Source organism: Fringilla coelebs (genome assembly GCF_963513975.1).
Source record: "Fringilla coelebs genome assembly, chromosome: 9".
NCBI classification, from domain to species: domain Eukaryota; kingdom Metazoa; phylum Chordata; class Aves; order Passeriformes; family Fringillidae; genus Fringilla; species Fringilla coelebs.
Window position 1 is genome coordinate 5,796,443 of NC_140067.1, and position 22,337 is coordinate 5,818,779.

A 22,337-nucleotide genomic window follows, 5' to 3' on the forward strand; every position below is an offset into this window, starting at 1 on the left:
TTTTAATAATAAAGAATTAATTTCAAAGCATTTTAAGTATTTCAAACTATTTCTTTGTAGAAGTATTTTTAAGTGCTGGTAGCTGATCCCCTTTTAACTGAGGTGTATGAACTTGGGATGGATTATTTGAAGACTACTTGCATCACTTTTTTTTAAGGCTCATGGTGTCTTTGGCATTCTGTCGTTTTTCCTCAGTGACTTTTATATCCAATGAAAAGCATCGTTAAAATGCGCTTAAACTTTTCCTTACTAACATAATTAAAAGGAACTTCCAGTTTGCAAGGCAGGCTCGCTGTTGGAATGGAGGAGACTGTAACAATACCGCGAACACGAATTGTGCCACTCACATACCCAGCTCTTTTGTCCGGTCGATCCCTATCCAGGACTGCCCCTCAGCAGCCGCCGCGGTGCCGGGGCTGTGTGCGGGGGCCGTTCGGACGGAGCCCGGGGGCCGCGGCTCCGGCCCGGGCCCGCCCCTCCGCGCAGCCGCGCAGCCGCCGCGGGCGGGCCCACCCCGAGCGCGCCGGCCGGAGCTGCGGCCGCACGGGCGGGAGCGAGGTGAGCCGGGGCCGGGCTCTCTGCGGGCGGCCCCTCCGCGGTTTTTCGCGCGGCTCCCGGCCCATCGCCCCCGCGGTCCCTCCCTGCGCCGGCCGGGGAGTGCCCGCAGCCGGCCCTGCCCGCCGGGTCTCGCCGAGCCGCCCGGGCGGAGCGCGGGCGCGGCTGGGCCGGGCTCTCCCTGGGCCCCGCGGAGCGCGTCCCGCGGCGCTGCCCCCGCTGCCCTCACGGCGGGGAGCGCTGTGAGGGAGAGCCGGGGAAAGCGGCGGGGTCGCGCCGCCCGCTTCCGTCCGGGCTTTGCCTTGGCGCGGGCAGGGCGCTGACTTTAAGTTCCGTGTGCTCTCAGTCCTATAGAGACACAGCCCTCTGAAATTCATGAACCAGCATGCTTGGCAGAAGACCTAAAAAGAGCCCTCAGGCAAAGGGCCAGGGAGCTGCAGTTGCAAAGCAGGTAAGGAGGGCGAAGGGCCAGGGAGATGTGGTTGCAGAGCAGGCAGGGAAACCTCCCACTCCCACTGCTCCTCGGGATAGTCTCGGTCAGACCTCTCGCTGATGTTTTCTGCAGAGTCTCCCATGTGGTAATAGCACTGCAGGATCATGGTAAAAATTAGATTGTGTGGTGCCTGTTTTCCTTCTTTAATGCATTCTTCTTCAAGTAAATATCTGATAGGCAGCTGTGGAGGTCTTGCAGGGCAGGCACAGTGTTGTAATGCTGTAATCTTTGCATGAGACCTCATGACTCATGCTTACAGTATTTTCTTAGCCCAGCTATGATGAGATTTAATAATAACTTCAGTGACTCTGTGGAGACTTTACTTACATCTCTAAGAAAACAGAAATAAGAACAGCAGAATATCAGGTAACAAATTAAGGGACGTATATGGGAGAATATTGAGGTGCTAAACAAGAGACAGTTAATTTTGATTTCCCTTTGTAATGTCATTTTTTCATGTAACAGATAGACTGATATGCCCCTTTCCTGTAGATAAAAGTGAGTTTAGCTGTGTATGTGTGTTGAGGGTTTTTTTCCATACTTATTTTCCTTTGGATGGAGTTTCAGAAATCTTGTGGAGAGAAACAATAATTAGTCATGGTTGGCAGGTGTAGAAAGTCAGGAGACAGTGTCAAAATTAGAAATACAGTCAAGGCAAAATTCTGGGTAGAAAACTGAGGGGAAAACAGTGTAGTTAGAGTTAAATAATATGTTAGAACCAGAATGGAATTTCAGAAACCTTTGAAGGTAGAATAGAGGCAAGTAACAGGTGGAATAACTGGTAAGAAGGTAGAGGAATGTGAAAGGGGATTGTAACAGGCTCTTAGAATAGAGAAAATAGCTAAGATGTTCTCTTTTGGTGATTTCTTAGGAACCAGTGTTCTCATGCTGGAGGCAGAATGCTGTAGTTAGTGATCCATAATGTCACCATGGCTCCAGTGTGAAAGTTTGCATTTCTCTGTGAGAGAGACGGTGTATAACAGTTCGTCTGAGCAGGGGAGAAGATAAAAGGTGAAAATAGCTTTCCTCCTTCTGGGGAAAAAAAAAAGAAACCTCACTCTGAAAAGACAGAGAGTAATTGAAGGATCTGATTAACATATTTTACTAATTTCTAATTCAATACAGTTAATTATTCAGCCTGTCTTACATCATAGATAAGTGTTTCTTGAAACAAATGGCTTGTTTGCTTTCAAATTAATTGCTTTTAAAATGCTGTTTTGATGTGTAGTATATCAACTGCAAGCTTTTTCTAACTTATTTTTTCTGTTTTATTAAACGTTGCTTCAGTACTGCTAATTTCATTGGAAATGTTCCTTTTTGAATGGGTTGGGACTTGGAGCTGGAGCTGCTGAATTGTGTTCTTGACTTCTGTGGTTGCTGCAGTTGCTTCAGTGTCCACACTTGCAGTGTGGTAATGAACAGGTCCTGTGTGCTCCTCGTCTGTTCTGCACATCGATGAAAGGCCTGTGTGTTTAACACAGAGCTTGAATCTTTACATCACCATTGTAAATATTTCCTGTTTAAGTCTTGTCCTCACCTTCTTTCTGTTCTAGCCAAGTGTGCAAGTACTTTAGTTTTATTAAACATAGTTTTACAGCTGGGAGATGGATAAGGCAGAGGGTGGCTGACTGATCTGCCCAGTGCCTTATGGAATGTCAAGGGCAGGATCAGAGCTAGGAAATAAACTGCTGCTGATTTTGAGTGCTGTTGCTGGTCCTTGGAACCAGTGTTTCTCAGCTTGGTGTTTCACATTCTCCCTTGGGATTATTAAATGGTCCACAGAATCTTTCAGTGCAGTAGCCACCAGCACTTTGATTCCTCCTGGGTTAAAAAGAAAAACAACTATTACTCACATTAATTTATAAACTGACAGGCAGCTTCTTGCAGCACTTCAGATACTCAGGACAGAAGGAGATTGCTGACCCTCAGAATAATGACAGCTGATGTTTTTCCTGTGCTGGAGAGAAGCTGAAGTGCTGCCTCCTTAGCCCTGGGGGGATCAATAAGGGCTTGTGCTTTGGAAAAGTCTGAGGAAAGTTTCACCTACTTCATAGGATGAATCTAATTCTGTTCATTCATGTTCATAAAAAAACTTTGCATACTTAAGATAATTTTATTTTCCTGGGGAAGTTAATATCTTAACCAGAAACACAAAAACAGTGATGAAGTGGTGTTTTAAAAGAATACCTTTTGGACTAAGACCCCAGAGGTTCCTTTGATGTACTTTGGAATGTTTTGCCACAAGAGAGTGCTAACCCCTACTGTCATATCCTGATTACTGTTATTAGTGCTATTCCCTGAGATGTTATCTCTCAGCTGATGATCTGTGCCAGCCAGTTCTGATGGTTTTCTTCAGTGCATTGTGGGCATTGCTGGGTTTTAATGGCTGTGTTTGTTTCTGGGGTTTAGAAACTGATGTGAGAAGAAGACAGAATGGTTCTGTGTTTATAAATGTAGCTTCTTCAAGAGATAAGGATGAAGTCTTTGCAGTGTGCACATGTGAGACCTGTTGTGTGTGAGCCATGAGTGAATATTTTTTAGCTGAGCTGTTAGAGGCACTGCCCTGCACTTCCCTGGTGCTATCTGCTCCATGAGGCTCAGTAAAACAAACATTTTACTCTACTTTGTTATGTCTATTAAACAGGATTGATTTTAAGAAATGGTTTGTGTAGAATTTTAAAAGGAGTACTTATGGAGTGTTAAGATTTATGTACCTTTCACCAGCTATGGGCGCCTGGTATGCATTGTTGTGGTGATAGAAGTGGTGTGATAGTGGGCTGTAAAAAAAATGAACAGGATTCAGAATGCATGAAAATGTCTAAATAATCCATGCAGTGTGATGTTTTTGAGTATCATCTTTGTTCTAACTGTAGGGTATTTTATTATTCTGTATTGTTATTTTCCCTTGGCTCCAGCTGGGGCTGTTTGTGGAGTTCAATCCTGAAGAAATGCTGCTGGGTGCAGAGGAAGGTGAGGATGATGGGGACCTTGAAGCAGAGCTTGCTGCTATCACAGGAGGAAAAGTGAAAGAAGGAAAACCAAAACCAAAGGTGAAAAGTAAGTTAAAGTATCTGAATCTAATTTAACTTTGTTAAATTGATCTAAAAAAATCTTCAAATTTATCTAAAATGATTTTTCTATCACTGGTAGAACCTGAACTTGCAACTGCTCTTTACTTTGAAAGGTTTAATTTGTTACTCCACAAACAATGTAAAAGTTTTTTTCTGTTGATGCTCTTGTAGATATATGAAAAAGATGTCTGATGGCTGGCCCATTTAATGACTAAATTAAGACATGCTTTTTTAGCATATGAAGTCATAAAAAAGGTGTAGTAGGCGCTAGATGATTTTAGAAGGGAAATTATGTTTCTTCTGGAGGGTGGGCTGTTTGTCATGTGGTTGTTCTTGTGTTTTTGTTTGAAGAATGAATTTACATAATGAGCATTATATTTTTAGTTACTTGGAGTCTGTAACCAAAACTGAATCCCGTTTTCAGAGGCAAATACTGATGCAATCACTTGGAGAATCCTCTAGCTTGTGCTATGCAGGTTACAGTGTCTCTTGGAATGGACTGTTTCCATTCTTGATACTTGAAGTGTCTGTTGATTTTGTCTGGTGGTGGTTGCATGCAGCTCTGCAGTGGTTTACAGGCTGGCTGTAATCTGCCATGAACCAAGGCTGCTGCTGCTGGGAGGGACACTCAGTGAGCATGCTCTGCCTCTGAGCATGTCTGTGTTTGTGGAGCTGCACAGTGAGCTGCTTCAGAAGCTCCTCTGCCAAAATAAACCTGGGTTCTTGTAGGAGCTTTTCAGCTGAACCAGGTTTGCTCCCTGCCTGTCTGAGAGCTGGGGTGGCAGCCAGTGCTTGAGGTGGGAAAAGGAAGATGGGGCCTACAGGTGTGTGAGCAGGTGCAGAAAGGAGGGGAAAGTGCCCCTACAGCCTTATTTGCAGCTCTGCTGTCATTTCCCTGTAATATTTGAAGGGGCTTCACACAGAGCAGCTGGGGAATAAAGAATTTTGAAATGTTTAGGCAAGACAACTCTATAATCACGGTGGCTGATGACAGACAAAGGACAAGTTTGTATCTGAAACTAAATTCTAAATAATTTCCACTCTTCACATTTCAAAATTTTAGTAAACTCTTAAAGCTAATAAGTACAATTGTACAAATAGGCATAATAGCAGAACTTCTGCCATTGGACATAGGTTACTCGTGGCTAAAACCTGCATGATAATGTTTTGAGGGTGAATCTGTGTATCAGGATCTCTTGAATTGTTGTCAGCTTTTCATCCCTCTCACCCTCATGTGACTTATTTTGTTGTTTCAGTCTTTTTATTCATAAGAGGAAAATAAAACTTCAGGCAGTGCAAAATTAACATTTACTATGCCTAACATTTACTGTGCCTTCTAAATGTGTGGTTAAAAAAGGATTTTCCAAAGCAGCCTGCAGCTATTCTGTTTTCCTGTTAGAATTGGAAGTGTGTGGGTTAGAATCTCATGGAGGATGAGCAGCTGGGCAGCTGGCACTGGGCACTCCTGAGACCTGGCCCAGTGCAGAGGTGGGGGCAGGATGCAGGCAGGTCACGGCCTGGAAAGGAGGAGCTGCAGTGAGGACAGGGGAGAAACTGATCCTGTCTGGGAAAGGGCAGAAGAAAGGGATCCAGTGCAACTCATGTGCTTGGTTCTTGGCTGAGCACCAGGTGCAGTAATTCCCTCCTGGATTACATCCTAGAGCTCTGATGGGTGTGGGGGAATGGCCTCCTCCTCCTCCAGCAAAAGCTGCACTGTTGGAACATCTTAAGCACAGAGATCCCTGCTGTCTCTGATAAGTGCCAGCTGGGCAGCCACTCACGTGTTTGAAATTGTGGCCTCATCTTGCTGCATTGGATTAGAGCTGAAAAACCATCTGAGGAGGCTTGATTAGGTTTTTTGCCTCTGCTGCAGTTTCCTGCACAGCCAGTTGCCTTTGGATATGGCCTGCAGTCCAAGTTTTCCTAAGGGTCAAACTTATAAGCAACGTGTTTGATACAAATACAGAATCACCAATGAGGTGAGTTGGATTATTTGAACAGACCAGTTTTGTACCTGGGTTAATTTTCAGCTGGTTCAGCAAATGCAGGGAGTGAATGGGATCCATTTAAATTGACTGTAAAGCTCTGTCCTGGAGATCTGTATTTTCTGCAGCTTTTACTGCCACTGGTGAGTCACAGTCATGTGTCTGTATAGGGAAGTATCAGAGGCATTTATGTGGACCATTGGGATTTGTGGGCAAACAGCCTCACCTGGGAGAGCATGTGGAGGAAGTTGATAGTGTAGGAAGATGTGGTTGGCACAGGATGAAGCACAGATGAGAACCCAGCAATGAGGAGTTGAGTAGAGTTTTCAGGATGAAGACCAGAAGCAAAATTGCAAAATGAAGGAGCCAAGAAAAATTTGGAAAAGGCTAAATCTCATCATCACGAGACAGCAGTGCAGAAAATGTGAAAGTGGCTTACTGCCTGCCTCAACTGTCATAGCAGAAACACCAGTGCTGCTTTTCCTGGCTGCTCACTTCCCAGTCTCTGCCTTTTATCCATAACTATACTCTGTTACCACAACGCTGTGCAATAGGGAGGGCACGAGAGGGGAGGGCACTGCTGTCTTTCAGCTGGTAGCAGCTCCTTCAGGATTTATACCCAGTGTTAACTGGGTATCACTGTTCCTTGGGATTTATGGCTCCTTGGGATTTCCTTTTACAGCTCCTCTGCCCATGGATCATATTGAAAAGATGGCTGCAGAGTGTATGAAGGACCTGAATGATGAGGAAGATGCAGATGATGAGGACTTGGAGAAAGATACAGATCTGCTGGTATGCATAACTATTAGCAAAGAGTTTTAGTATGTATTTTTTAGGGGTTTTTTTTTTTGTTTTAAAAAGAATTGCAAACTGTTTAGCAAAATGTCTGTTAACTTTCTGGTGAGAAGCTGAAATATTGCAAAAGCACCATTAGATGCAAGTCTTTGCAGGATCTATTCCCCTGCACAGCAAAGTAAGAGTTTCCTAACATTTATATGTGTAGGGTCTTAGAGAATTGAGGGAAGAGCAGGAATCCCATTCCATGTCATCTGAGGAAGGACAGCCAAGGACTGTCTCCTTAAAGTGATGTCTGCCACCATTTTGCTGCTGCTTCAAGCAGTGCTTGGCCTGAGAGAACACCTCAAGAAAGTCTTTGTTGTTTCAGTGACTCATCTAACTGGCAGGGTTTAGGGAAGGAGTGTTAAGCAGTGGTTTTGACTGCCATTGCTAGTGGAAGCCTTTTGGAGATTTGAAAATCAGGTTTGCATAATCTTTGTAAAAGTACTTCTCTGAACATCTCCAGCTTCAGATCTCCAGCCACAAACTTGTGTGGTGATCCTGGGGCTGCAATGTGGCTTTTCAGTGGTGTCTGAAACCAGTTTAAATTAATAATACAAAATAAAATTGAATTAAAAAAAGACTGGAATAGAAGATCTTCAGACTCTTAACTTGGGTTTGAGATCCATCCAAAGCTTTTGACACTTTGGGCTTGATTTTATTTTTGTCTTTTGAGGACAGAGAAAATTTTGAGGAAATGCCTTTTGTTGGGTCTTATTTTTACCTTAGGCAGAGTTGCAAGAAGTTCTGGGGGAAGAAGGTGAGGCAGGAAGCTGTGAAGATGAAATGACAGCAACAGAGCCATCCCCAGCTGAAGCAGAAGCTGAACTACCTGAACTGCAATCACAGGTAAGAATGAGCTTTGTGTTTCTGACAGTTCTGCTGAATCACTGTTGTCACTTGGCTTGTATGAGGGTCATTGTCAAGCATCTAGGGTGGCCTTGTCTTCCAAGGAAGAAAAAAACTACTGTTGCTGTTTCCTCCAAGGAAAGCAGTGCTGTATGAGTGCAGGTGATCCTTTTGCATTGTTCCAAGGTTGAATTCTGCTGCTAGCATGGAATTGAAGAGGTAAACAATTGGAGACAAGCATGTCTTGTCCCTCATTATACATAGGAGCATGCAGACTGCAGTGCAGGCTTCCAGAGTTTGTATCTTCTCCCTAACAGTATTGAGCAGTGTGCTGAAATTGTGAGACATGTTATAACTCAATAGTTTCAGGGTTTTCCTCAGTAGCATTATCTGTCTCAGCTTAATTTGTCAGTCCTCATGCAGTCAAATCCTTTATTCAGTCACTGCATGTTTCTGTTGTGTGCCACGGATTCCAGTGCCTTGTACCCTGGGCCTGTTAGTAAATGGGATTGAGAGGGTTTCTATAGAGATAATGGCAATAATTACATCAGGAGCCATCTGCAGGGTCTCTGTGGCTATGGAGAGTTTGTAAGTAGCTGCTCATGACTTTGCTTAGGCTGCTTTGGTCACTGAACTAATTCCAGGCTGTAGGAGGAGGAAAAAGAGCTCTTGTTGTAAAACCAGGTTGAAGCCCAGAAGGGAGCAAACTAGCATGGTTTAAAAATAAGAAAAGAATAAGTCAAGATTTGTGCCAAAATACCTCTTCACACCCTCTGTTGTGTGGGGTTTGAGAGGCTTCAGTGTTCTCCTCACCTACTCACCGACCACATGGTTCCAATTACTCTGTGAGTGAGAGTTTCCCAAGTCTCTCCACCCATTCTTCTCTGTGAGGCTTTTGAGAGAGCCCAGAGGTGGATGCAGGGCCCGTTAGCACAGCACAAACGCTCCTCTGTTTCAGGGGCTGTTCCTTCCTGCACTCAGTTCACAGCAGTGTGTGTGTGTGTAGAAGAGGAGTGTTTGCTTTTCAGTGCGGTGGGAAAACTCGTCTAGCTGGATGAAATAAGTTTTCTTGATTTGTTTTATTGTTTTTTCTGAGACCTCCTCACTTCCTGCTGTTACCAGTGAGCTACAGCAGACGCTCGAGGGCAGGATTGCTGGCTACAGGACAGCGATTTCCAACGCCAGGGACTCGGGGGAGAGCGCCAAGGTACGGCGCTACGAGAGAGGCCTGAAGGTGAGTTGGGATCTCCAGGGGGTGAGTGAGGGTGAGGAAAGTCAGCTCTCTGAGGTGTGCTCTTCCCAGCTGGGTGAGTTTGTTGACAGGGGAGTGACATTTTCATGTGCTGCCTAGTGTTACTTTAAAAACATTTGTTGTTACTGACTACCCACCTGATACAGCAAAGCTTCAGCTGCCTTTTGAGCTTTGTTTCTGTTGAATGTGGCAGGTGGTAGCTGGAGGAAAGGTTTTTGGTACATGCTGAAGTTAAACCCACCTGCCTGGATCTGAATATGACCCGTGGTGACTGCTCAGTGCTACCTTTAAGCAAAGTTTAGGAGTTTTCCTAGCACATACACCTCACAGTTCATCACTGCTGCCATCCCTTAGGTACTAACCTTCCACTCACTCCTGTCAGACAAAGGGAGGTGGTGCCTTTCCCTGAGTGTTGGCTGTGCTTGAAAAGGAACAGAGCAGGATTTTTTATGAAGGCAATTAAGAACTGCAGCAAAGAGCAGTCTCTCCAGCCTCTCGTGGTTCCAGGCAGGTGGCGTGCTTGCAGTGAGCTGCAGTGCTTGTTTACTGCTGGGCAGGGCCTTTCTCTCTCCATTGCTTTCAGCAGCTCTCCCGCATCACCTCAGGCAGCAGCAAAGCTGTACAGCTCAGGGCTGTGCACTGGGGCAGAATGTAATGGCTCACTGGCTACCAGGTGTCTTGGGGTACAAAGGGAACAACTGAGGCCAAACTCGGGGAAGAAAAAGCACAAGAAAGATGTCTGTGTGTGTCCACTGCCTGCCAGCCCTGACAGGAATGTACACAAAACCACCTGGCCTGAGGGCCACAGGGATGGGCAAACCAGCTATTCCATCCTGTCATGAGCTAAGTGCATTGTGCCACTTCCTTTATTTTTCAGGGCAGGGAGTTTCCCTGTGCCTAAGCAGTGTAACTGAGGATCATAGACCAGATCTCACTTCACAGCTACTGAATTAGCAAAATTACATGTGAACAAATGGTGTAGAGTTCTCCCTTCTAGGTAGTTCTTGGAACTGTGAACTTTAATCTCAGTCTGTCACCCCCACGTGGAGAAGAGGGAGATGCCTATGGGTTGCTGGTCTGAACCCCAGTTTCACATGCAGTCATTTCAAAGTCTCTTGTCACTGTTACTCAATAGGTTAAACAATGCCATGGCTAAAAAAAAATAGCAGTGATTCTGGCACTGATGAGATTTTGTTGTTGTTGTCTTTCTGTGCTTCCATTTCAGTTTCTTTGGAAGATGAAAGAAGTAAGACTTTTGTTTTGGCATGAAATGCATCGTGGTCTTTTGTCTGAACCTCAAATTAAATTTAAAAAATAAAAATATTGAGGAAGGTAATACTTGGGGAAGAGAAGAGTTTTTTATAAAAATGAGCAGCAGTTAACCCAAGTTAGAGATGGTGAGAGCTCCTTACCATAAGTGGTGAGCTGAAGCTCCACTTCCTTTATTAGTATTTAATGGCTTTTCTTATTGCATTAAATAGGTTTGCAGAGCCCTTCCTTCTCTGGATCCATGTAGGCAGTGGCATTTCAGAATAGCATATTTTATTACATCTTAAAGATGCACAAAATCCATCTACAGTTGGTATAAATGGCTTCTTTGGTGGCTTTCTGTGACAAAGCTGAGTGGATCACATCAGCTCTCCAATAATTCTGGATGCTGAGGTACCTGCAGTTACCTGGTTTGGGTAACAAGGCCTTTGTGCTGCTCTGGTATTTGGACACCTTTCACTGGCACTGGAGTTCTCCTTGCAGAAGAACAGGGAGCTGAAGGGCAGCAGTCTGTGGTGGTGTGTGTGACAGAGCCTGTCATGTATAAGGGATGAATTTGTCTTTTAATGATCTTATGCTAACATGTTTGATGAAAATGCCTGTTGACTCTGTTATTCCTTCTGTGCCAGACACTGGAAACCATGCTGGCTGCAGTGAAGAAAGGCAAAAAAATCAATGAGGAAGAAATGCCACCCCCTGTTGCAACAGGAAAGAGTTCTTCCTGTGTGCCTCAAGACATGAGAGTAGAGCTAGAGAACTCAGGAGATTCACCAGAGAATAAAGCTGACTCTGCTGCAGATGTTGAGCAGAAGGCTTCTCCTGAGGCAAGGGAGCATTTGGAATCCGAGTCTCTGCAAGGTCGTGCTGCTGCTGATCCTGCTGTGGAAACAGGTGCTGTGGTCTGAGAGGGGAAGCAGTTGCAACAATGTTTTAATGTTGCATCTTCCCTGATGTTTGTGTTGAGTGTATCAAAGCACTGCTTATGTTGGAACTTCCTGCTGAATGTCTCAGTTGTCCATGGAAGGCTGAGTTTCTGGCAGTGGAATCAGTTATTGTTTTAGAGCTCTTCTGTGCACTGGATCAGTATCTTTAACTTCTCCTGTGCCTGTTTTCCTTCATTATTTGACATGTGGAATTACAGCCTTTAAAGAGTTTTGAGATATTAACTTAAAGACCTTATGTTTTTTCTTTAAATTGGGAAAAGTGGGATTGTTGTGTTAGATAGGACTTCTGGTGACTGGAGGAAAAAGGATGTTTGTAAGATGGCTGTTGTGACTTACAGCAAAAGGGACAAATGTGGGTTTGCATAGATGGATGTAACAAGGGATGCAAATCTTGTGTGTTCTGTGTCAGTCTCAGCATTGTCTCATTCTCCCAGATCCCCAGCACAGCAGCACACGAGCAATCCTACTTATGAGGCAGAAGGAGTATAAATTAGCAGCTCTAAAAGCCAAGCAGCAAGGGGACCTGGAGAAGGCAAAGGAATACATGAAGGCAGGCAAGGTATGCACTCAAGAAATCCCAAATGCTGAACATACCCTGTGCTGTACCCACATGCATTAAATGTCACATACTTACTGTGGCAGCTGGCAGGTCTTGGACAAACCAGAATAAGCCTTTTGTTTTTTCTTTGTTAGAAATTCAGTGTGGTGTTGGAAGCTTTGGACAGTGGGCAGCCAGTAGACCTCCAGAATATGCCTCCATCTCCTCAGGGTAAGGGTTGTCATCAGGAAACCTTTCCAGAGGTCTCTCTGTGCTGTAATGGAATGATTCTGCATTTGGTTGCAAAGCTATTAAAAGAACTGGAGATTGTTTAGGACTGAGCCTCACTGCATGTTCACAGTCTAATCAAGACCAATGAAGAGAAATGAGGTATCATTACTTATATTGCAGTTACTCTCTGTGAATTAGAAGTTCAAACAAGTTTTGATGTCTCATATTCTGGGTGTTATAAATGTAGATAATAGCAGCCAGTATTTGAAGTGGAAGGGAAAGAAGAATAATGGCACATTCTTAAAATTTACTGGAATATTTGATGGTTTTATGTATTTCAGCTAAAATTTGTGACATTCAGATTAGCATATTGCAGTGCACTAAAGTCTAATTTTTAAAGCAAGTTATCTAAATTAAAGATACCTCAGTCCTGGTAAGAGAGAGTTTGGTGTTTTTTTAAGTAGGTGCAGTATCCCCACCAATAATTAATACTTGGTCTTTGTAGCCCAGTGTTTTAAACAACTTACTTTAGTAGATTATTTTATTCTAAGACACTAAATGACAGATTATTTCAGTAAATCATGAGAGTCATGACTCAAGTTATTGATCAGTAAATGGCATTGCAGAGAATCTTCACCCAGGGCATAACCTTGCCTTAAAAAGTGCAAGATTTTTGCAGCAAATAATCGTGTAGTTTTCTGTTATATAATACCAGAAACTGGAGTTTCTGAATAGATGATACGAGTTTCTTCCCTGTTCCAACATCTTTTGTTACTAGAATATTTTAGTCAATTAGCAGGCTTGTTCACTCTTACCATCTGCCAAGTTACCAAGTTATATTTTGGGGAGAGAATTCTTAGAATACTTGAACTACTTTTACTTTTTTTTTTTCCCCCTCAAGCAGCCCTAACCAAAATTAAATCTCATTTGAGGTTTTCTTATAAAGCATTTTCTGTAGATAATGGGAGCCTTAGACTTAGCTAGCCATGGAGATACTGTTTGGAAGCCAGAAAGCTTTCAGGAAGATAATATGATCAATTTGAAGGCTTTCTGAGTGGCATGCAGCAGTAATTGCTGTGTATGGAACATGTTGTGAAACTTCCTGCTTTCCCTGCTTTGCAGATCTTGAAAGCTTAGGACGTGTACAAGATGCATCCAAGCAAAAAGTACCACCTCGGGTGGGAAGTTCCCAGGATCTTGCAACACCTGAACCTCAGACCCAAGAAGCTTCAGGTAGGACTTTTGCATTTCTCATTAAAATAGCACAGCTGGGAAGCACTTTCAGGTCTGACCTCTCCCACTGAACTGCAGCAGGAGTGAGTAAATCTGGCTAATGTTCCTGAGTATTGTTTGTTGCTGATCTAATCTGCTTTTGTTCTGGATCAGTGATGGAAGTAAAAGTTAATGAACTTTCTTTCTGACAGCAGTGTTCGTAGTGAAACTTCCCAGTGATGCTCTCTGAAGAAGGGGAGGAGGCAGGCAGCCTGTGTGTTTGGAAATCTTTATGATGTGGCATTTAATTGTGTGTGGTTTGCAGAGTCCCTGCAGCAGCCCAGGACGGTGCTGGAAGCGCTGCAGCAGCGGCTGGAGAAGTACAGGGCAGCAGCAGCTCAGGCCAAGGCCAGCGGGGACGATCGGAAGGGCAGGATGCACGACAGGATAGCCAAGGTAAAACTGGAGTGTGGCTCTTTGCATCCAGCAAAGCCATTTGAATTAGTTCCCTTGCTGAAGACTTTTGCAAGGCTGAAATAATTTGTGTATTGTCTGTCTGTTTGAAAAGAGGTCCAGTGGGGAAGCTGGAAAGCATTCGGGGGAAGAAATAGAGACAATGCACATATTGTAGTAAAATACTGAGTCTTGTGCGGTGTTTATGCTGGTTAAATATAAATGATTGCTAATTCACAGTCAGCTCTATTTTATGTCTTACTGAGTGCCTTTGATTGCAGCAATACCAAGATGCCATAAGAGCCCATAAGGCAGGGAGAAAAGTGAATTTTTCTGAGCTACCTGTTCCTCCTGGTAAGTGTGAATGCAAAACCTCCTAATCCCCAAACTTTTGTACACCTGCTAGGCTCTGGAGGGGCTGTGCAGGTATTGCCTGCTCATCCTGTGGAACAGCTCCTCCTTTTTCTCAGCGAGTAGCTGGCTTGCTGTTTGATGGTATTACGAGATTTTTTATTAATATGCTCCCAAAGACTGACACTTGAATATTTGTGCATATTGGTGGCCTGATTGACAGTATGGGAACTTAAAACTGGCACTATTTGAAAAGTTCAACAACTTCACCATAGGCAGGTGTTAAAAATGTTACTTCTCTATCCTCTGTGTCAGCCCTCCTAGAGGAAAGACTAAATTTGGGTTATGTTGGCTTCTTAGTTTTGCTGGAAAGAGGTTTTTAGAAGTGAAAAAATTTTCCTGTTGTCCTCCATTCTGCTGATTCCTATCAGGAGAACTTGATATCTAATGAATATCCCCTTTTAACACCAAATGAGTATTGCAGCTCTCCTGGCTGTTAAAAGCATCTGCAGAGGTGAAGCAAACCGTGCCCATGGTCACACTGAGACAGTGGCAGAGGCAGCAGCTGAGCCTGTTTCTTGAGACTCTGTGTCCTGTTTATCTTCTTCAGAACACCGAGTGCTGTGTCTGAAAAAGTTTGGGCAAGGTCATCTGTGAATGCTCTGCCTCTCATTTGCATGATATCATTTCTCCCCTAGAAACATCTTTCCTTTTATATTGGGCCTGATGTGTTCTTCTGAAGGATACACTCAGCACTGCAAAGCAGTGCCTGGATTTTAAGTTAGAGGATAGAGATGGACCTTGTGGTGTTTTTGTCACTGTCAAATGTGGCAATGGCAAGCGCTGTAGAGTAGGCACTGCCAGCTCTGTCAGGTCATGTGTGGCTTTGAAGGTTTCCTGTTTTGAAGCTGTCCCTGAAAGGCAGTTTAGCCCTTTTTGCAGAATGTGGTCCCTTTCTTGGTAAATACCATTTTCTGTAAGAGTGAGGTACTCCATATTTATACTCTGGAAATGCAGAGAACTGCTCAGTGTCCTTGCACATCAGCTGTGTTTTTCAGCCATCATTTAGGGGCCGTGTGATTTACATTGAAGACAATTATCAGGCTGTCACTGAAACCACCAGTGAATTATCCTGGGATGGCAGTGCCCTTCATGGCGTCTGGCTGGTGATGCGTACCAGCCTTGGACTCCCTGGAAACAGAAATGCTGCTGAGCAGTGGATCAAATGTCACACGGGGCAGCAGCACAGGTTCTCTGTTCTAGCTGCCTGAGTACCTCAAACTTGTGCTGTAGCAGCCATCTCTAGGTTTAGAAGCAGTTTAGTCACTGTTTCTTAGCACTTCTCATGAGGCTGGCAGCAAGAATACTTGCTATATATTAAATGAGAAAAGTCTTAACAGACATTTTATAGTAGTGGCTCTGGGTCTCTGTTCTCTGAAGCTGACACTAAACTGGTCATGTGGCAGTGAGAGTTCATCTTCCATCATCAAGCCTTCCTCCTATACTTAAAAGGATAACAAAACAATGAAGGACATTATTCTTCATACACTTCTTATTTAACTTCTCTGATTCTGCCTTAGTTTTCTACCTCTGCATTGCAGTACCTTTTCAGCAGAGGCTGAGTGTGTAACAGCCCAGCTGTCAGCAGTGGATTGTTTATTACTCTGGGGGTAGCAATGATTTTCTGCTGAACTGTGTGCCTACTAAAGTGAGGCAGCACTGAGAGGAGAACAAAATGAGACTAAATTCTCTGTTGGTTCTGGGGGCATCCATACTACTGAAGTCTTGAGGTTGTGAGGTTGCTTGGCTGGTTGCCAGTTGCTCAGCTTGGAAAACTGCTCAGGTATTGCATCATTTTACTATCATCCCCTTAAGCTGGGTGTCTGTGAGAGATCTGATCTAAAGCCACCACTCAGACTTGATCTGGCAAGGCTTTTTGGCCTTGGCCTTAGTCTAGTTAGACTGAATACTTAAATACATTAGATAATAGGTATTTGGATAGAAACAGCTTCACAGTAAACAAGTACTATGGAAGACATACCATAGGGCTTATGCAACTCTCACTTCTGTGCTCCTTTCCTTCACAGGATTTCCCCCACTTCCTGGTGTTGCAGCAACAGATGGTGGCAGCACAATCGCTGCTGTCCTGGAGACTGCCAGCAAGCTGGCAAACATGGAGGAGAATGATGAAGAGGAGGAGGTTAGTGTTTCCTGGTAGGATGTGCAAAAGTTCAATTGCCATCTCTTATGGCATACAGAGATGAGGCCATTGGATTTCCAGGTAAGGGTACTGAGCTGAAATATGTTTCCCAAAAGTTTCCTTTATAGAGTAGGAGAGACAGATGAGATGTTATTACAGTCAGTACCACAGAGTCTGTGAGTGCAGGGTTTGGCTCTTTCATAGCTGTCTTGTATTTAGATTTTATTTTCAAAGCAAACACTTGAGATCCTCACCACTCCTTTACATTGTTCTGAAGTACTTAAATCCATACTTTTATCTTGCATCCCAGTAGCTTCCTATGTTTGTTCTTTCCAAGGATGTTCAGCTCTTACTGCTTTTTGCCAAGCTGCACCAGCATTTAGACTTCGGTTTGATTTCTATTTCTCTCAGGATTTCCTTGCTGATTGATTGTGCTTTCAACTGGAGTAGCTTTTAATGGAGAGAATTTCTGGATATTTTTTCTGCATGACTTTACTTTTTTAAAAATCACAGCCTTGTTGAACATTCCTTTTATTCCATCTATGGCTCCCATAGGTCAGCTACCTGCTGGCCTGGCATGGCTCATAAACCTCCAGAAGTTAAAATTTGCTGTCTGGAATGCAATGCTCCCCTGAAAAAGGGATACCCAAAGGCTGATACAGTGATAACCATGGTTGTTGATGCTTGAGATGCTGTCCTCAACCCTGGAATTGATTTTTTGCATTTAATATGCATTTCTTTTTGTTTTGCTAGAATGAGCCTCTTCCCCAGGCCCCAGTTGCCAAGAAGCCAACTCAGGTGGTTAAGCCAACTCCAGTTCCATCTGCTGCAGCTCAGGAGAGCTCTCCTGAGCACCTGAAACGAGCTGCATCACCCTCCTCCCTGGACAAGGCAGAGTCAATGGATCATCTCCCTCCAGCTGGTAGGTGAAGGGATCACCATCCCCAGTGCTCCACATGCAAGTCTTTTGCTCTAGTTCAGTGAAGACTTTATAATTTAGGTGTGAGCCTCTGAATGTGTGTCATAGATTTCCTCTGACAGGAGCCTTAATATGTGTGTGCTGGAGGGTAGACCCAGACCAGCCATGCAGCTTTATTTCACAGAGACAGCATGTATAATTATAAGGCTGATTAGGTTTTTTAATTAATTTTGATGTAACAAGTGTATCGATTCATAATGTCTGACTCTGCTCACAGCTGAACTCTCCATATACCCTCATTAAAGGGGACAGGTTGCCAGTGTGAATTATTCATTGATCTAATGGAGCTCCCTACATCACTCAGAGTTCTCTGCCTGGTGCTTCACCCAGGGATCTCAGGCTGGCAGTGCTGGCAGAGCTTCATCAATCTCTACTCTTGCCTTGCTAAGGTCACTGAGCAGTTGTGTGTACAAGATGAATTGTGCAGATAGTAAAGGACAGGCACCACCTCACAGTGTGGTTTGGGCACACTGGCAGTGCTCAGGCTCTCGCTGATGCCTTGACTTATCCCATCCTTGTTCCCTTCTGCCCTGGGTAGTTCCCTCAGGATGAAGTAGAACTGCACTGATGCACTAACCTGGTACAATGTAAAGCAGTCTTATTGGTGTGGTTGTCCTTACTGTTCTGGCAATGAAAGAAGAGACTCAAGCATTAATAAGAATGTAGGAGAACAAGGGATTATAAAGAAGCAGAGGTGATATATCTGAGTGGGCCTGCACATTGGTTCATCAGAGTTCTTTTCTGACAGATCAGGGGAGAGGAAGGCAATTACTCCAGAGGATGCTCATAATATTTGCTGGTTTTTAGAAGTTAACATGGAGAGATGAAAGTTTGGATTCAGCTTCCCCCTTGGACCAGTCAGCTGTGCTGGAGTCTTTCTCAAGCCTGCAAATTAGGGGCTGTAATAACTCTTGTGACACTTGTGAAGTGCTATGAGGTTTTATTGATGAATGATGCTGTTCCAGAAGGAGGCTTGTTTCTTTTTTTAATGCTTGAAAGTGCCCAAGAAACAGTTGAGTGCAGTAAGGAAATCTCCTGATCTGACATCTGTACTTTCCCTGATCTTTTCCTGGCTGTAAACTGAACAGGGTAAACCCGTGTCAGGGGCATTGGCAGTGTCAGATGAGTGAGTGTTTCTGTACAACTGTTTTTCAGTTAGGGAGCAGCTGGAATTTCTGGAGAACAGGAAGAAGCAATACCTGAAGGCAGCCATCAAAGCAAAGAGGGAAAACAACCTCGAACAGGCGAAGACTTATCTCAGAACAGCAAAGGGCCTTGACCTAAAGATTGAGCAGGCAAAATCTGGCAAAACCGTTGATATTTCCAAGGTTAGTAGGACTGGTAATATTCTGCTTTGTTTCCTATTCTTGGACATCTAAGTGCTTACTTTTCCCTATAAGGGCTCTGGAATGTGGTGTTCTTGTGTTGCAGCTGCCATCACCTCCTACAGATGATGAGGGTGATTTTATCTTTGTACACCATGAAGATGTCAGGCTGTCTCAGAAAGCAGATGAAGTTTATGCACAGCTTGTAAAATTGCTGAAGGACCAACATGAGGTAACCATTTTATATTTTTTAGAAATAAAAAATTGGAGGTTTTTTGGTACATTTCTCTGGGGTTTATTAATACTATAATCCTATCATTGTTCCAGTTGGGTCTTCTTTTTTTCTTTTAAAATACTTTTGATATTGTGTGTCCTAAAATGGAGAATTTTCAAAGTTGGATTCTATGGATAGTTAAAGCCAGAGGCTGTGCTTGAAGGCTTGGGACTAGCAAGTTATCACTCTTAAATATGAGCACCCAAGTTTGGGAAATAGTACCTGAATATTAAGACTAGACCTAAGGTGAACATCATATCTACAGATCAGGTGATTAAAAAGTAATAGGGAGAACAGCTCAACCAGATGCTGGGCTTTGGACTTGAGGAATGGGGTGGTGAATGTTCTTGAGTGACTCAGGAAAATGCCTGGTTTTTCTTAAATTAGGTTGTCATCAACCTCAGAACTGTACCACTCATGAATCTGTGTGTGAGGATCACTGAGTGAATCTGTTTGGTTTTGTTTGTGTTGACAGAGGTGTTTGCAGTACTCCAAGCAATTCATGCATCTGGGAAACGTAGCAGAAACAACTCGGTAAGACCCAGTGCCTGCTTTCAATCATCCCCCACAGCTGCTATTTCAGGTTTGAGTCTGCCTCACCCCCTAAAGGTGTTGGGGTTTGAGTTGGTAAGTTTGTCCTTGTGTGAAAGGGTTGGGACTGTGATTCCTGCATCTCCACATTGCTCTCAGCTCTGGCTGAGGGTTACTCTGTGTTCTGTTTGATTTCTGGCACATGTAGGTTTTTTCCTGATTTTTTTTTGCTTTTTTCTATAGGTTTGAGAAACTGGCACAAGGTTGTAAAAAGGATATGGAGATCCTACAGCTTGCACGAGCACAAGGAATGGATCCTCCAAGCCATCACTTTGAGGAAAGAACCTTTAAAATGATAAGGTGTGGAAAAACAAGAGTATTTCTCAGTTAGGCTGGAATGACTTTCCTGGTCTTTTGCCCTTGTTTAGGGAATTCTGGGCTTCAGCAAACTTGGGTAGCATCCAGCATTATGCTCAGCATTCCTGAAAGGATACTCTCAACTTAAATGCAAAGTTGTTCTCTACCTTCTCTTGCTGATTCTTTTGTTTTCAAAATGCCTCCAGCTTCCCCTCTTATATTCCGTTTCTTCAGCCATTCCTCCTTCCTCTTGTGTTTCTCCCTCCATCCTGTTGCCTCCTGGGCTTTGTTCCTGGCCGCAGAGATATTTTTAGCTCTGTTTGTGCTCTTTCCTTGCTCTGCTGTATTTTGTGGAGATGATCTCTGTAGGAGTGCACTGTTGAAAAAGCTCTGACAAATAGCCATGGCATCCTGGTCTGGCAGTGGATCAGCTGATGGTGGGATGAATGTGCTTTTTTGTCTTTCTCTTTTCACAGGATATTTTCTGATCTCAACAGCACAGAAATGCACCTTCTTATTGTCAGGGGGATGAACCTACCAGCCCCACCAGGTGTGTACTCAAAAGGGCATGTGGGCTTTTTCTTCTGAGTAAGTAAGGAAAGTAATAGGGAGCTAAATTTCTCTATCTTGAAGGCCACTTTAGGAGCCAGCACTCGTTAAAACAAAGTAACCACGTTTTGGGCTCGTGCCCCCCCAAAAACTCTAAACAGTATTTTAAAAAAAGCAGACAGGTGAATAAAGAGAATCTGGGTTCCATCTGGACAGAGAGAAGAACTTTAAATGTTCCTTTAAATTTTCATAACTGGGTCCTTGTAAAGGTTTCATTTTTACCTCCTGTTTTGTTACAAGTGCCTGCCTATGAGTTGCACCACTTTGATGTATTTTGACCCTTCAATAGACAGGGTTTACTCCAGCCAGTGTTACTGCTTTTTGCCCCTTGTTCCTGGGAGCTTGTAAACCATCTGTGCTAGACTCTTAGGACTAACAACATAAAAAAACCTGGGTGTTTTCCCTTGGATGCCAGCTTTCCTGGATTTTGATTTGATGGATGGGTTTTCCAGTTGTCTAGAGGCAGGTCATGAGTCCTACTGTAAAACAGTTGGGTGCTCTCAAGAATCCTGCTCGACATGACAGATGCAATGACAATGTCTGTACTGGCTGTTTGGATTGGCTGGTTGTTGTCTCACCCAGGTGTGTCACCAAGAGATTTGGATGCATTTGTGAAGTTTGAATTTCAGTACCCGAGTGCGGTGAGTGTGTTGTGGCTCTTCTGCCCCTCAGTCTGTCCCCTCTGCCACTGCATGAGCTTGTGAGGGCTCCAAGGAAAGGGAGAACACTTCTAGACATCCTGCCTGGGTCTGCTTTTAAAGCAGATTTATTTTTCTGAGAAGCAGAGCTGCTGAGCCTGTTTGCTGCAGGTTTGAGCTCTGCACCTTTCTCTCGATGCTCTCCACACCTTCCCCTTGGCAGGGTGGTGTCTGCAGGTTCTGTGTCAGCAGCACTCTCAGTGCTAAGCCATGCCCAGCTCTCCCCTCTGAAGGCACAATCAGGCTCTTTCCAATGTTGGCAAAATGTGTCAAAGTTCATTTCTTTTGGGGGTTCAAACATACCCAGGGCACACAAAGTTGTTGCCAAGATGTGATCTCCCTAAGTCCTCCTCCCTTAAAAAACCAGGCTTTTAAAGGTATTGCATTTGAGCCTCCCTTACAATTGTAGAATTGGATTGAAAGGGTTAATCTTTGTCATCAAATAAATGGTCATTTAATTAGGAAATATATCTATATCTGGGGAGAGGACTTGGGCCATGCAAGCTTCTCGCTCTTACTAATTAAAACTTGTGTGTATGTGCATGTATGTATGTGTATGTATATAAAAATATGTATACACATATGTATTACTTCTTTCCTTGGAATTCCCCAGTGTTATCCTGTTCCTCTCACCTTTAAAAGCAGTCTCTGGTCTGAAAAATACTCACACCTGAGAGCTAGAAGGGATTCTGAGGAGGGACTGACTGCTCTTTTACTGTCAGTAGAAATCCTGGGGCTTTGCTGCTCTCTCTGTAAGGCAAAACCAGACCTTGCTCTTGCAGGACTAATGCTTAGCCCAGGGAGAGTGCAGAGCCTAGATTTCTACCTCCCAATAAATTTTGCAATAATTCCACTAAAATTAATTCATTTACCTGTGGGAAATTGGTGATGGTCAGACCAGGTTTGTGTTTAGGTTTGAGTGACTTGAGGCCTTAATGAAGGAGTAACACAATTAGGGTGGCTGAACCCAGGACTGGCCTGTATGAATAATTTTCTGGGGAATGAATAAGAATCAGCGTAGTTCCTTTTAATCTATTTTCCTTTGCTTAAAGTAGAACCAGATCTTTACTCCTTAGCCAACAGTCAAATAAATATACCACCTTTCTCCTTTACAGCTGAAATCAGTTTTGCAAAGTAGCTGCAATAATTAGGCCACATTGTCCTTGTTCATTCCCTAGAGATTTAGTTTGTACTCTGCTTTAGGTTAAAAGTTAATTCATTTTCGTGGCAGATTGATTGTCAGGGCAAATAATAGTAGGACAATTCCCTGAATGATTTATGATGAATTCCTTGTGTAGCTTATTATTCCAGCTAATGCAGGAGG

At 43.7% G+C, this 22,337-nt stretch overlaps 1 protein-coding gene across 2 annotated transcripts in view; it reads left to right on the plus strand.

Annotated features, from left to right (window-relative positions):
• The first annotated feature begins 521 nt into the window (after positions 1-521).
• CC2D1B (coiled-coil and C2 domain containing 1B) overlaps positions 522-22,337 on the plus strand; it is a 30,202-nt gene continuing 8,386 nt past the window's right edge. Inside the window, exons 1-20 of one of the 2 annotated variants that reach the window (XM_084211577.1) lie at positions 522-558; positions 902-1,006; positions 3,964-4,105; positions 6,787-6,896; positions 7,671-7,790; positions 8,887-9,024; positions 10,941-11,202; positions 11,690-11,814; positions 11,949-12,024; positions 13,147-13,257; positions 13,562-13,692; positions 13,971-14,043; positions 16,128-16,240; positions 16,994-17,162; positions 18,375-18,547; positions 18,651-18,776; positions 19,294-19,352; positions 19,593-19,709; positions 20,183-20,256; positions 20,898-20,956. In XM_084211577.1, the coding sequence (XP_084067703.1) occupies positions 941-1,006; positions 3,964-4,105; positions 6,787-6,896; positions 7,671-7,790; positions 8,887-9,024; positions 10,941-11,202; positions 11,690-11,814; positions 11,949-12,024; positions 13,147-13,257; positions 13,562-13,692; positions 13,971-14,043; positions 16,128-16,240; positions 16,994-17,162; positions 18,375-18,547; positions 18,651-18,776; positions 19,294-19,352; positions 19,593-19,709; positions 20,183-20,256; positions 20,898-20,956 (2,244 nt within the window). In that variant the 5' untranslated portion in view covers positions 522-558; positions 902-940. Of the gene's footprint in view, positions 559-901; positions 1,007-1,966; positions 2,060-3,963; positions 4,106-6,786; positions 6,897-7,670; positions 7,791-8,886; positions 9,025-10,940; positions 11,203-11,689; positions 11,815-11,948; positions 12,025-13,146; positions 13,258-13,561; positions 13,693-13,970; positions 14,044-16,127; positions 16,241-16,993; positions 17,163-18,374; positions 18,548-18,650; positions 18,777-19,293; positions 19,353-19,592; positions 19,710-20,182; positions 20,257-20,897; positions 20,957-22,337 lie in introns of those variants that run through there. The other variant, XM_084211578.1, reaches the window with a different exon arrangement.